The sequence below is a fragment of the Brachycentrus maculatus genome, unplaced genomic scaffold, assembly GCF_059751285.1.
Source record: "Brachycentrus maculatus isolate JH-2025_06_01 unplaced genomic scaffold, ASM5975128v1 h1tg000374l, whole genome shotgun sequence".
Taxonomy (NCBI): domain Eukaryota; kingdom Metazoa; phylum Arthropoda; class Insecta; order Trichoptera; family Brachycentridae; genus Brachycentrus; species Brachycentrus maculatus.
Window position 1 is genome coordinate 1347739 of NW_028281123.1, and position 15207 is coordinate 1362945.

Consider the following 15207-nt stretch of genomic DNA (forward strand, 5'->3'; position numbering starts at 1 on the left):
TTTCGAAGCTAACCGCTTCTTTATCAAGACTGATTAATACTAATAATAGTATAATTAAAATTTGAATTTGTTTTAAAATAACTATAAATATTTTAATATAACTTAATTATAACGTCTACCGGTTTCGAAGCTAACCGCTTCTTTATCAAGACTGATTAACACTAATAATAGTATTAATCAGTCTTGATAAAGAAGCGGTTATCTTCGAAACCGGTAGACATTATAATTAAGTTATAATAATATATTTATAGTGATTTTAAAACAAAGTAACATTTTAACGGAGGCGAACGAATATATAATATAATATAATATAATAAGTGAAAAATCAAGTTTTGATAAATAACGTTGTTGAAAGGAGTGAGCGAATTACTAAATAAATTATGGTCCATATGAAAGAATGGAACCGAGTTTGTGTTTGAAGTTTCGTTAGACACATTGTATTTTTCCATTTTCTTTTATTTCTGAAATATTAGATGTCTAGTCGGTGGAGAAAGGTCATTAAAATATCCCTCCAGCGAATTCTTTCGCGAGAACGTTGCATTTTTTGCAACGAAAAAATTTTAATAGGAAATTATAGCTAACCCCGTGGCTGCGGTGGGTGATCGGCGATCGAGTCCATATTGAAAAAAAGCTCAGCATCTACAATCTACAATCACTCTCAGCAAATACTGAAAAATTCTTAAATTTTAAATATGTTTCTTCTTCCTTCCAACCCTTATCCGAACCCAATAGTGCATAGGGTACTGTATCGTATTGACGCAGTGTTATCTTGATCATTACTTACACGAAGGCAAGGTGATCACTCCTGCGTTTCAGGTACCAGTCCAGGGTAATGTTAAATAAATAATAGTGGGTAAAATCACAAATATTTATTATCACCACCCTGGGAATCGAACCCGGGACCTCCAGCACGGTAGCTAAACACGCTCACCATTACACCACAGAGGCGGATATAGTATTTAAAAGTGCATGCAACCAGCTGCCTGACATATCGCTCACTCCTTTCAAGAACGTCATAAATCAAAAATTGTAAATTTTCAGTTGTGCGTGTTTTCGGAATGTCCAGAAAATGTACTATATCCCAGCAAAAGCGGCATATTTTTAACTTAATATTTAACCGCTACAGGGCAGAAAGTGTTGTTTTTGCATTTTGAAGTAAAGCATTGTTTAATTATGTTTTTCAAAAAACTAATTATTACTTATTTATTATTTTATTTTTACAAAAATGTTAATAAAATTAGTATATAACCACTCACCGAGATTTTTAGTAAAAATGACTAACCACAAAGTAAATGCTTTAAATATTAATAATATTGAAAATATTATAAGTAATTATTTTTCAAATGGAAAAAAAACTTCAGATTTTACCTAAAAAGATTTGTTGCACAGTAAAAAGTTCAGTAAGTGTCTTGATATGTATTTTTAATACATTGCATTATATTCTTAAACTTTAAAAACGTTCTCCTGAAAAATCAAGTATTTTGATTTATGACGTTCTTGAAAGGAGTGAGCGATATATAAAATAGAACCCATTCGGGGATCCAAAATAAATGATCTGAAAAAATACTTTATATAAAGATATGTATGTAGTGTTTAGTCATATTTTCTTATTTATTTTTTACCTAATGTTTTTTATATTTTCTCATTTGTTATATTTTCTCATTTTTCATATTTTCTCATTTGTTTATTTTAAATATGCTTCTTCCCTTGTGTTTTTCTCATTTATTTCTTTTAAATGTGCTTATTGTGCCTATTTATTATACCTGTTTAATGTTCTTATATTTTGCCATGTATTAATTAGTATTAGTTTCGGTTATCTAATTTTTTTGTAACTTTATTATTTGTGTTCCAGTCTTGTTAACATAAATACCATGTCCTAAAATGAGAAATAGAAATTACTCATCGGGAATATTATATATATGACTTATGAATGTAATATGTTTTCAAAAATATATTAATAAATAAATACGATATTTATTCAGGCCTACAATCAGTATTGTACATTGGTGTAAAAAATAGGCTCTACGTTAACTCGTAAAAGAAACCTACGCATAACTATATTATTATTATATATATAAGGAAAAAGCCCACGTTTCTCCAAAAACAGGGGCGAATTTCACTCTTTTACTTGTTTTGTACTTGTTTTAAGAAATATATTGATAGCTGTAATGAAAAACCAGTAATGAAAAGATTATAATATTTTTTTTAAGTATTTGTAGGTTATATGGTTTGTCGTTGGCTGATGTAAGTTTTAATAAGTAAAAAAAAGTAATTAAAATTATTGTCGTCCTTGCTCGGCTGTCCAAACTCAAAACACAGTAAGGGACATTTTTTTGTAGTACTTTTTTTTGCACTTTTGGACTAAGTAGATTCTACTTAGTCCAAAAATGCAAAAAAAACGTACTACAAAAAAATGTCCCTTACTGTGTTTTAAGTTTGGACAGCCGTGCTGACGCCTATATTTTATCAGCTTCGCAATTAAATTAGCATTTACTTTACTTTTGGTTTGAATTTCTAACTAACTAACTAACTAACCAAAGGCAGAGAGAATAGAACGCCACACAGATCTGTCATTGCCAAAAGTATTCACTTCTTTCACATTCATTTATCCCCTTATACGTACGCGCTCATTATTCCGACTCCTAACTTCAAAACTCCTTACCATGCTCAAGTATTTAAAATACTTAAATATGATATGTTTTTCTCGGTTTTCCTTGTTTTCTTTTTCCATCTACATTCTACTTATAAATTTGTTTTACTGTTATTACTTCACTCATTCGATTCACATGGTCAAACCATCTCAACAAACCTTTCTTTATTTTATCGATAACGCTTATCCCATCCTCACTTTCATTCCTTATTTCATCATTCAAACATCTATCACAGCTCACACCGCACATTCTTCTAAAGGATCGCATTTCAACTGTATTCAGTCTATTTTTTCCTTCTTTTGCCATTTATATGATTCACTTCCACACATTAGGGTGGGAACCAGAACTCCATATGTACACTGCCATGCATATATTTTTAAATCCAACACAGATATTTTGAGTGTACTAAGATGTGTTTTATTAAAAAATAACACATATAAATTAATATTGTGACAATTTTTACGTCTAGTTATGGAATTTTCAAACGAATGTTTGAAAATGCCATAACTAGGCTTAACAATTCTCACAATATTCATTTTTATGTGTTTTTAAAAAAAAAAATACAACTAGGTAGACTCAATCTATGTTTGATTTAAAAATGATTGCCAAAAATAAAATGGAGTTCTAAAAATTTAACGCCAAATCAATAAATGTACACTGCTCGTTTGGCTTTCGTTGATAGGTTTTTATTAGCAATAACTGATTTATATAAAATCCTACATGAACCCTTAATGTTAAATTTATAAAAAAAAAACGTTGATAGTTCATCTTCGATATACCAAAATGACTTGACAATACCAAACAATTCCAACAGAACTTTAAATATTTGGGAACCAAATACGTACTCCAATAACCTTATCATACAAATATAAAAAAAAATTGAAGTCATTAAAATGCTAAAAAAATTATTTGATGAATAATACACACGTTGAATGAAGAAAAAAAAATCGTATGTATCACCCACAAATATACTTTTAAAAAAAGTTTTACCCCTCTCCAAACACAAGAGCTATGATTTTTATTAGGGAAAGCGTAATTAATTTTAAGATTGTAAAGTAGAAATTTCTAGGAAATTAATTAAACTATAAAAACTCTTGTGACTATGTCAAATAAAAAAACCTTAAAATTACAAATTTCATTTTTGTATTTTTTTCTAACCAATTCGGCCCTTATCAAATTCTCCTAAGATGCTAATCCTTTCAAGTAATTGAGAAAAAAATAAAATCAAAAGCCCTGAATCCGCATCTCTTCCATTTATTAGAAACTTTCCATTCGATACAAAACGTATGCAAATTCGTACTTAGCCGAGGAGTAAACATTTTCTTTGAAAAACTGGAGCGTCTAAGCAATAAGAACCCACCTTAATCTCTTCAATCCTTTTAAACAACTCCTGAAAGCGCCTGAAACCCTTTCAGGAATCACCTGAAAGCTGAAATGTTATTGGAGAATCAAGTGATTAATAAAATAAAAGGAACATAATCATGTGTGAATACATAATTCATTAAAACTCCGTTTACTTAATATGTGCCCTAAAAACTTTTTCCAGGTTGACGAAATTACTATGATATTGTTCAGAAAACATATGATAGGGTGACTCCCTAAGATGAATGTTATTGTGAGTGTTTGATAATGTCTTAATAAGACGAAACGCGTCACATATAATCACATATCGCTCACTCCTTTCAAGAACGTCATAAATAAAAAAAATCTTGATTTTTCAGGAGAACGTTTTTAAAGTTTAAAAATATAATGAAATGTATTAAAAATAAATTACTAGACAATTATTGAACTTTTTACTGTGTAACAGATATTTTTAGGTAAAACTTGAAGGTTTTTTTTCCATTTGAAAAATATTAAGTCTATTTAAAAAAAATAATTAAACAATAACGTTTCTTCAAAATACAAAAACAACACTTTCTGCCCTGTAGCGGGTAAATATTAAGTTAAAAATATGCTGGTTTTGCTGGGATATAGCACATTTTCTAAGCATTCCAAAAACATGCACAACTGAAAATTGTCGATTTTTGATTTATGACGTTCTTGAAAGGAGTGAGCGATATATATATAAATAAAAGTAGAATTCAATCCAATAACTTTGTTTTATTTTGGATAAATATTCTATATTACCCAACGATTCAACATGGAATTCTACCACCTGTTTACAGTAACAATAAATAAATTATTACAATCATGCTCAAAAATTACTTTTCCACCCAACCAATTATTTCAGGAAGCTGAAATTTTGAAACAATGAGAAATCTGTTGACAACATTGTCTAAAATATGTTTTCGTGCGCCAGTATTTATTTCCTTAAAATACCAATAGATCTAGCCAAAGAATGAATAGTGTACTAGAAATCCCTTTTGCAAATCCAGACTCGCGCAAAGACACTCATTTTTCGTAGCTCCTAAACTGTTTAACTCATTCCACAAAGGTAACATGATACACATTTCTTCAAACCCTTATCCGCACCCCAATGCTGCATAGGGCACTGTGTTATATAAACGCAGGGTTATCTTGATCGTTAAAACACAACGCGTGGCCGTGCATTTCCAATATTACGATTGCATAGATTTTTAATATTTTGAGTTCCAAGATCTCTGTAAAAAATATATCAGAAAAGTGTGTATATATAAAAGAATAAATATTAAAACAATGTGATTAAATAAAACAATAATCTGCTACAGACGAAACATGGACACTGGTAAAATAAAACAATAGTGAAAAAAGCTATATAGTTGTTATTTTATTATGTAAAATGTAGTTTTACCAATAAATTTCAGTACTTAACCTAAATCTAATTTAATAAATGTGTACATTTTCTTTTCTCTTTTCCATTTAACCAGATCGAGACGTAGCAACCTGTGGCTGTGTACAGCAAGCGCAAAACAAATTAAAAACGTTATCCCTCGTTAAAAAAATACCCAGTCCTATGATTTTTTTTTAAATACATTTGAATTTATTTGCTCATGAAAAATCTGCATTAATACCATATTTTATATCACTTTTATCTCACCGTCTGCGGTTTAATTCTAGTTCAAATAACAATACTTAATGAGTGAAATACGCGCCTGATATAAAATGAGTTTATTTAGATATTTGAAAATGCTTTAATTATCTTTTAACGTGTGGTACGTTAATTATAAAGGTGTTTATTTCAAACATTCCATATTTTAACATGTCTTTTTTAGATGATATAAAATTTATAATTGAGAGTACAAGGTGGAATTTACTAAACAACCATAAAAAACACACACACCCAGACGTTGATGTATATATATATATATACATATATATATATATATATATATATATATATATATATATATATATATATAAATATATATAAATATATATATATATATATATATATATATATATATATATATATATATATATATATATATATATATAAATATATTTATATGTATATATATATATATATATATATATATATATATATATATATATATATATATATATATATATATATATATATATATATATATATATATATATATATATATATATATATATATATATATATATATATATATATATATATATATATATACATTTATATATACATTTATAAATACATATACAAATTTATTTTATTTTATTATTACTTAACTAAGGTAGTTTGCTTTCTAAGTTAGAAAAAGGGTAATCTACCCAAAATTAAACGCGGTTATTGGATTGAATTCTACTTTTATGTACAAAAGATATGGTAATATTTGACGCGTTTCGTCTTATTAAGACATTATCAAACACATCGAGTGTTTTTTCAAACAATTTCTAAACAAAAATTAGATACACACAAAACATTGTTAACTAAAGGATATTTAAAATTTTGAACAAATAGACATTTACATAATTTATTTTGTATATTAAAAGCATTTTTAACTTTGTGGTACGGTTATATAAATTTAACCTCAACTCCACGTTTAAAAATATTCCCAATGTGATTCATTTGCCTTCTTTCTCTCTTTCAAAATTTTATTTTTGGATAAATGTATGACCGTAATAATTTTATTTTATTTACCTGACGATGGAATGATTTTCCGAACCGGTAGTCACGAATTGGTTATTTAAAAGTGGTGTTACACAAAGTGAACGATGAATGATAAGGTGAGTGTTATTTATATTATCATTATTTAGATCATGAACCACCCCTTATCAGATTCATTCGCGAATAATCAGACAGACATAGCATTATACGTTAATGTCCTAACAATAAATGTTTACGAGTAGCGAACAGGATTTCATTTTCTTGTTGATGAGCTAAAACATTGGATATTTAGATCCACCCCCTATGTGGGGGATGATAACCTACCCCCACGCTTTTCCACCCCTAAACTCGAGTATAAAAGCCTCCGCGGATCAGCAACAACCGACACTCACTCCGTGGCAGTATAAAGAACTACTTGCTGTGAGCATTACCTAAGTGAAAATCCACTTGTAATTTTTTTAGTGTCAAAAATTGTGCTGTAATTTTTCAAATTCAACCAGATCTTCCTCGCTCCAATTAAAGTAAGTTTTAATATATATTTTTGGTTAGTAAAAAAAACAGTGCTTTATTAAAACAGCTACATAATTTTTTTTTTTTTGGCGTTTAGTTTGTAGAACTCCATTTAAATTCATGTATTAATTTTTAAATAAAGTTTTACAAAAAATTGTATTTTATTAAAAAACATTTCGTTTGAAATTCAACACGGTTTCAAAATGCCATAACTAGGCGAAACAATTATCACAATATTAATTTTTATGTGTTTTTAATAAAATATAACTTAGTAGACTCAAAAAATCTGTGTTTGATTTAAAAATTAAAAAAGTTTCATTATTATAATAAATAAATGTTAAAAATATTTTTTCTTTTTATTTTAAAGAAAAATAATTGTGTTTTTATTATTTACACAAATATTTCAATTTCATACTCTTTCTGTGAGTCTAAGCGGCTCATTATTAGAAATAGGTATCAAATTGTGGTAGAGTGGGTTCGAACCGAGAAACCTATATACCAATTGGTAATATACCAAAGTTCTATAAATATGAACCAATTTATATATCGCTCACTCCTTTCAAGAACGTCATGAATCAAAAAATTGATTTTTCAGTAGAACGTTTTTAAAGTTTAAAAATATAATACAATGTATTAAAAATAAATATCAAGCCACTTATTGAACTTTTTACTGTGCAACAGATCTTTTTACGTAAAACCTGAAGGTTTTTTCTCCATTTGAAAAATATTTAGTATATTTAAAAAAATAATTAAACAATACCTTTTCTTCAAAATGCAAAAACAACACTTTCTGCCCTGTAGCGGGTAAACATTAAGTTAAAAATATGCTTCTTTTGCTGGGATATAATACATTTTGTGGGCATTCTGAAAACATGCACAACTGAAAATTGGCTAATTTTGATTTATGACGTTCTTGAAAGGTGTGAGCGATATATGAACCAATTTTAACCAATTTTATGTTCTATATATATGAACCAATTTTGAAACATTGTTCTTGAATCACTAGAGGACATCTATTAATGAGATGAAAATAACATTTTTACTGAGCAGAAACTCTTATATTAGTATGTGAGCTCCGAATCCTGGATTATAATCACATACATGAGAAACGCCAGAAATTTTTTTTTTAAAAATTATTTTAGCTACCAATTTGACCAGTTAATTTACTTGCGACATTTAGAGTGGGTCCAAATACTTCTTCTCAAATCTGGATTATCTCGAATTATAGGAGTTCTTTTTCATATTATTTTTTGATATATTCTATATTCTTCTTCATCTTTGAAAAGATGTCAAAAAATAATATGAAAAAGAACTCCTATAATTGGAGATAATCCAGATTTGTGAACAAGCATTTGGACTCACTCAAAATGTTATGTTATTCCAATCTAAAAGATTAAAGAAAATATAAAACTATAATTTATTTTTTACTCGGCAAATACCATTATTTCTTGAAATCTATTGTGTCGCCATTTTCGATGCATTTCGCAAACATTTTCAATCATTTTCAAGCACCGTAAATTTGTCTAGTAGTGTAATGATCAGCACGCTCGGCTACCGTTCTGGAGGTCCTAGGTTCGATTCCCAGGGGGGGTAAAATAAATATAAGTGATTTTTTCACTGTAATGTTTATTCAATATTACCCTGGACTGGAACCTGAAGCGGAGGGCTGATCACCTTTCCTTCATGTGTAAACGATCAAGATAACACTGCGTTTATATGAAGCAGTGCCCTATGCACCATTTGGTGTGGATAAGGGTTTTTATTTTATTTATTTAATTTGAATCGATAGATATTACCACTACACTAGATGACTGCCCAAACAATTAATGAAAAAATAAAATAACACGTCTGAAGAGCCAAATGGTTGTAATGGGACTATATTCGAGTGATTTAGATTTTACATACTATAAAACATAAAACTAACAACCTAATCATCACGCCTCTTCCCCATAGGGGTAAGCACATGGAAAACAATTAGCAGTTCCGAAATTTCCCCATTTATTACTATTTTACACCCAGATCTTTGTTCATCTCTTATTGATAGAGATTCTTATCGTAGAGTAGTCCTGCAGGCACTGGTGTCAAATTGTATAATGAGTTAAACAGGGATGCGTAATGTCGCTGTGGCTGTCTTATCTATACACGGATAACTACATGAAAGATAATAATTTGATTTAAAATTATCAATTTGACTGTCTGGTTCCTTTTGTATGCGGAATATGCTATACTTCTTGCTCTTTACTTACTCTTTATAGAAAGTGGTTCTGCAGGCGCTGGTGTCAAAGATATATAATGCGTGTTAAACCAAAAGGCAACAGACAGTCAAATCAAAAATTTTAAATTAAATTATCATCTTTCATGTAGTTATCTGTGTATAGGTTAGACAGCCACAGCGACATTACACATCCCTGTTTAACTCACATTAAAAACACTTTTGACTCTACGATAAGAAGCACAGCATCGTCAGGTTACAAAAGGCAATATACAGTCAAATAAATTATTTAAATGCCAATATTTTATGAATAAGTTTTATAAAATGTGCCTTCGGCACGGAAGGCCTGATAAGGGCACAATATCGTAAATTGTAATCAGGTGTATGATGAAAAATATTTGTTTTATGGGTAGATAGATTTAAATTTTTGACAGCTCCAAATAGATGAGTGAGTATATGGAAGTCTGGGTATTTAAAGAGCTTGCCAACCATCTTACGATCTGTCATAGGCTGGTTAAGTGATCACTTAACAGACATGTAGCATTCACCCGTAAATTTTCAAGCATTTCTTCCTCAAATAAATAAAACCTTTATGCAGAAACTTTACGTCTCACAGACCCCTAATGCGATTTTGCTAAAATATAATATAATAAAAGACATTTGAAAGTCATTCAAAGTCAAATTAATTTATAATGGAAATGTAACGTTTTGGTGATGACCTCCACATTTATTTGCCCTCCCCCTTGGAATCGAACCCGGGACCTCTAGTACGGTAGCCGAGCGTGCTGACCATTACACTGCGGAGGCGGAATGAACTAATATTTGGAAAAACACAAAAAAATTGAGAATTTTTGTCTTATCCACAGTCAAAATGAATTCCTACATCGCCTTGTTCGCTTTCTTGGCGGCCGTGATGGTATCCATGGGGTCGGTGAACGCGCAGACCTTCCAGTACTCGCGGGGCTGGACCAATGGGAAGAGAAGTGGAGGAGGAGATTACGAGGGGAGTCCCCTGGACAGGGTGCTGTCCAACCCCTGTCTGCTGGAGAGGCTGCAGTACCTGCTCGACGGAAAGGCGATCAACGAGAAGGTAGGAACTTCTCACGATTATTTATTTGTCTCTATTCCAAACCTTGAAAGCAAGTCAAACTTACTTAACAACACACCGCTTCATACATCCATAAATCTAGTTCATAGGTCGTCAAAGTGTGGCTCGGGAACCGCAAGCGACTCTTTGACCTTTTAAGGCATTATTCACAATAATAGAATTCAGTTAGTGTCCAGTTGTGCTGAGAGCCAGACACCAGTTCCCGCCTAATGTTTTTGGAGTTTTTTTTAGAATAAATTTATGTATTAAATGCTAAATATAGCACAGATTTTTTGATTTCATTAATTGATTCGGCAGTCACTTTGTGGTAAAAACTATCCATTTTCAATTAATGTTTTACTTAGTAAAAACCAGTAATAGTGACTACCATTAATAAATTGTATTTTATAGTTTTAAAAAAAAAAACATTAAAATCAATATTTTGACAATTGTTTCGCCTAGTTATGGCATTTCCAAACGAGAATAAATATTTAAAAATATATTTGTATGTATATTTTTTTTAACTCCTCATCTTTTATTAATTGTTTTCTTTTCAAAACCATTTATGTATTTCGAAGAAAAACTTATTTTTTCAATACTAATATAAAGAATAAGTTTAATATTTTTTTATAGATTTATCGAATACTGGGCCTTAAGTGTGTCTCCGGCACAAGTATCCACGCGAGAGCTCCTAGGCTCTATGTATTCATGCGAACAATCTTTTTGAAGCTTGAAGTTTATTAAATGAAACTAAGAAATCGTCTTTTTGACGAGAACCTAGAATCGTGCTAAAAATAACGACATACAAACCTGACTTGATCAAGCTTTCAATTGAACTGGTCCCCGAGAACTGCATTTAGATGGTCACCCCACCAAAACAGTAGACTACTTAAAAAAATATTAATTATTTCAATAATATTTTTTTTTAAATATTTAAATATTGTAAATGAATGCTTTGATACGGGGTTTGCGCAGTGAGGTAGTAGACTTTTGAGACAATTATATTTTAACCATCTGTAAAACCCCTTCTTCTTCTGTGCGTGTCATGTCAGATCAAGTCCAAAAGAAGTTTTTGAAGTATCTCTACATGAGAGAGTACAGCTATTATCCTTGGCTCTACCCGACCGAGTTTCTCCAGGGTATGCTTGACTACAATAGTTTAGAGACTAGAAGGAATGTGTATTTGATTACGCATTTTTTTCGACTGTTGCGCGGTATGATCGATAATCCTGAAATTATCCAGAGCACTGGTCTGTATGTTCCCGATAGTTACCTAAGACAGCGTCAGCATAGATTGTTTCACATTCCTATACACAGGACCAACCTGTCAATGGTTATGCCTGAAGGAAGAGCTACCGCTATGTTGAACAATACCACATTGGATATTGATCTGTTCCATGTGTCCGAAGGAGTTTTCCGAAGCGGGATTCTTCTACACATTTAACAAGAGTCTTCTTGCTTACTTTTTAATTTGTTTTTTAATGTATACGCCTTAAGTGTTTGTTTTGTAATGTATATATTAATTATTGACTAAATTGAATTGAATTGAATTGAATTGAATCACCCCGACATCGACTATCATTTGAGAGTAATTGTCCTTAATTTAGGCAGCTCTTAACTACTCCTTGACGGTTCTGATCCCCGTCCAATCTCGTATATTCCGGAGCCAGGAGATTTATTAGATATTCCGCTTTAGGTACAATAGCTCGTACTTGTCTCCTCTAAGCACATGCCCCAGATAGGACACTTTTCGGACTTAAGTATCAGTCAGCAATCGGCTTACAAGTCTTGCTCTTTGGAGCACATTCACGTTGCTGACCATATCGGTCCATGGTATGCGTAGCAATCTAAGATGTAGTCACATTTGAAGTACCTCTTATCGGTTAATAGTAGTGATCATGATGGTACACCATTAAACTCCGTTTAGAAGTACTTACCAGTTATAACACCCAACCATTATTTGCTAGAGATTCTTCATAACTTAATATATTTACAACAAAATAGACAAAAATAATGAAATCCTTTAGTACACAACCATGACACACGACGAAGGTTTGATAGTCCCAAGAATTAACAGTAAATATGGGAGTCGAACACTGCAATATATCGTTCCGAACATTTTTAATTTGTAGCCGACAGATGTTAGAGGTCAAAATAAAATTTGGAACAAAGGCAAAATAAAGGAATGGGTAAATGATCAAGAATTAATTATATGAAAATTGTAAAATGTTTACATTCTTAATTTTTTCTCTTTTTCGTGTGTAAATTAGGTTAAAATCGTTAAAAACAATAAAAATGTATGAAAAAAGAACTCCACCGACAAGACACACAAGGTGGCTTGGTGGGTCTCTGCAAAAAAAGTTCTAAATATGTATAAATAACATGTGATTTAAATAAATGTGAACAAATAAAAAAAATATTATTATGCTATTAAAAACTGTACGAACGGTCTTTATTCTGCATTTTAATTCAGTTTCTGGATCGTCAAATGTAGCTTTACTTAAATTACTATATTTTTTTTCAGCTGCCCTGTGAAATGCGAGAGCCTACCGGATATCGTCTAAGAAGATCTGCACCCAACTACGAACCCAGACCTCAAGATAACCCCAACAATTACGTCTGATTTCATACAACAAAGGAGAAAAAATGATACGCTATGTTCTAATATCGACGCACGACATTAAAAAATGAACGCATACTTATTGAATCAAAATTAAATCAAACCTTTCAATCATCTAAGTTTACTAATCAACACATTCCTTATCATTCATTGTTCACTTTGTGTAATACCACTTTAAGGAGAGCGTTATATTACCATACCACAAAGTTTACAGTGCTTTTAATATACAAATACAATTTTATTCCTTTCTTCTCATTTTATTTATAATAGTAATAAAAGGTATGGTTATAATATGAAATTATACTACTATACACCTTGAATAAACTTATTAATTTGTTATAATATGTTAATAACTTTATATGTTTAATATGTATTAAAAAGCATGTATAAAATTCTACACACACACCACGAAAAATGTCTAAAAACTTTTTTTTGATTTCGTAAATAATTCTTTCTGAAATACACTCAAAATAATTTAATTCACTAAGTACCTAATACTTACAGTATATACAATATACATGATAAAAAAAAACAACGTATTTTTTAGATTTTAATTATAAAATAAAAATATAAATTAGTTTTTGTTTCATAAAATTAAAATTACAATCAATCAATTAATATTTTCATCTTTCTTTCTAAATATTATAGAAAAAAATTGCATTAAAATAATTTTACCGTATATTTAAGGAAAAAAATAATAACCAATATTGGGTACATTATTTTCCGTAAAAGTCTTAAAATATAGTTAATTACACTTTTAATAAATAATGAATTAAGATAAATGTGAACGTATATATATATATATATATATATATATATATATATATATATATATATATATATATATATATATATATATATATATATATATATATATACGTATAAATACTTAAATTTCAGTTGAATAAAGTAAAAAGTATGTCAATAATTAAAGTCTCTTGAACGTAACATCTAACCATTTATTTTAAAAATGTTAAATATTCATCAAAAATGTAAAAATTTAAAAAGTGATCAATAAATTCGATAGCTACCCATTGAGTTAGGTGTATTACTTTTGCTAGAATCCCAAAGAAGTGAAAACGAAAGTTTTATATTTGAAAATATTTGTATTTTTTTTATTTGTTTAAATATATATGGTGCATGTTTAAAAAGGTATATATAATATATGTATATAACCGTTGGTTATCGAATTAAATTCGCAATGGCTGGGCCTTCGGTTTTACACATATAGAAAAACACTTTTGTCAGTGTGTCGATGTATGAAAAAGCGTAACAAAAGTTTTCGTAATTGAAACGTATTATATTTAAGTAATAATTCTTGTGTGTATGTATATTTCATTTAACCGTCAGCACGACAAGAGTGCAACATTGCCACTTGAATGCGAATTATTAATTTGTATTGATTGTGAAATATATCATAAAGCAACGAACATTCAGAAAAAACCGTGTTTTATTTATTTATTTGTTTATAAAAGAAATATTGTGATTTTTTAAAACCAAATACTTCAATACCCTTCCTACAGGTAGTAAAATTAAAGACTTTAAAAAAATATATAATTATGTACGCGTTAATCGAAAAAAACACAATTTTAAATAATAGTAATAAAAATAAATTATATCACCCACAAATATTTCAATTTCATTCTATTTCTGTGAGCCTTAGCGGCTCATTATTAGAAATAGGTATCAAATTGTTGTAGAGTGGGTTCGAACCGAGAAACTCTGATTTAAATACTATATGTACCTACCCAATCATAAATCATATGGAGCTACACCGCTGTGATGCTTGAAAGAAGTAACATAAAAAGAAAAATCCTTTTATTCATTATTCTAAATAAAAAAATAAATAATTTACTTAAAAAATAATCATTACGTATGTCAAAATCGCAGATTATTATTTATTTATTTATTTTAAAACATTTAACATACGTAAGAGTAACATATTTAATATTTCCGATAAGTAATTTCCATTACTCATTTTAGGATTGAGGTTAACAATGCCTAACCTACAAAAATAATATTTAAAGAAATAAAATACGTTAAAAATCGAAAGCAAAGAGTGGAATACAGGAAAAATAATAGTACAAATATTTGACAACAAAGTCTGAACAATAG

At 29.5% G+C, this 15207-nt stretch overlaps 1 protein-coding gene across 1 annotated transcript; it reads left to right on the forward strand.

Annotated features, from left to right (window-relative positions):
- The first annotated feature begins 7046 nt into the window (after positions 1-7046).
- Crz (Corazonin) lies at positions 7047-13660 on the forward strand. Its single transcript, XM_088270211.1, has 3 exons — positions 7047-7184; positions 10252-10475; positions 12997-13660. Exons 2-3 carry the CDS (start codon positions 10257-10259, stop codon positions 13093-13095), a joined length of 318 nt encoding a protein of 105 aa, XP_088126337.1. The 5' UTR covers positions 7047-7184; positions 10252-10256; the 3' UTR covers positions 13096-13660.
- The last annotated feature ends 1547 nt before the right edge of the window (positions 13661-15207 follow it).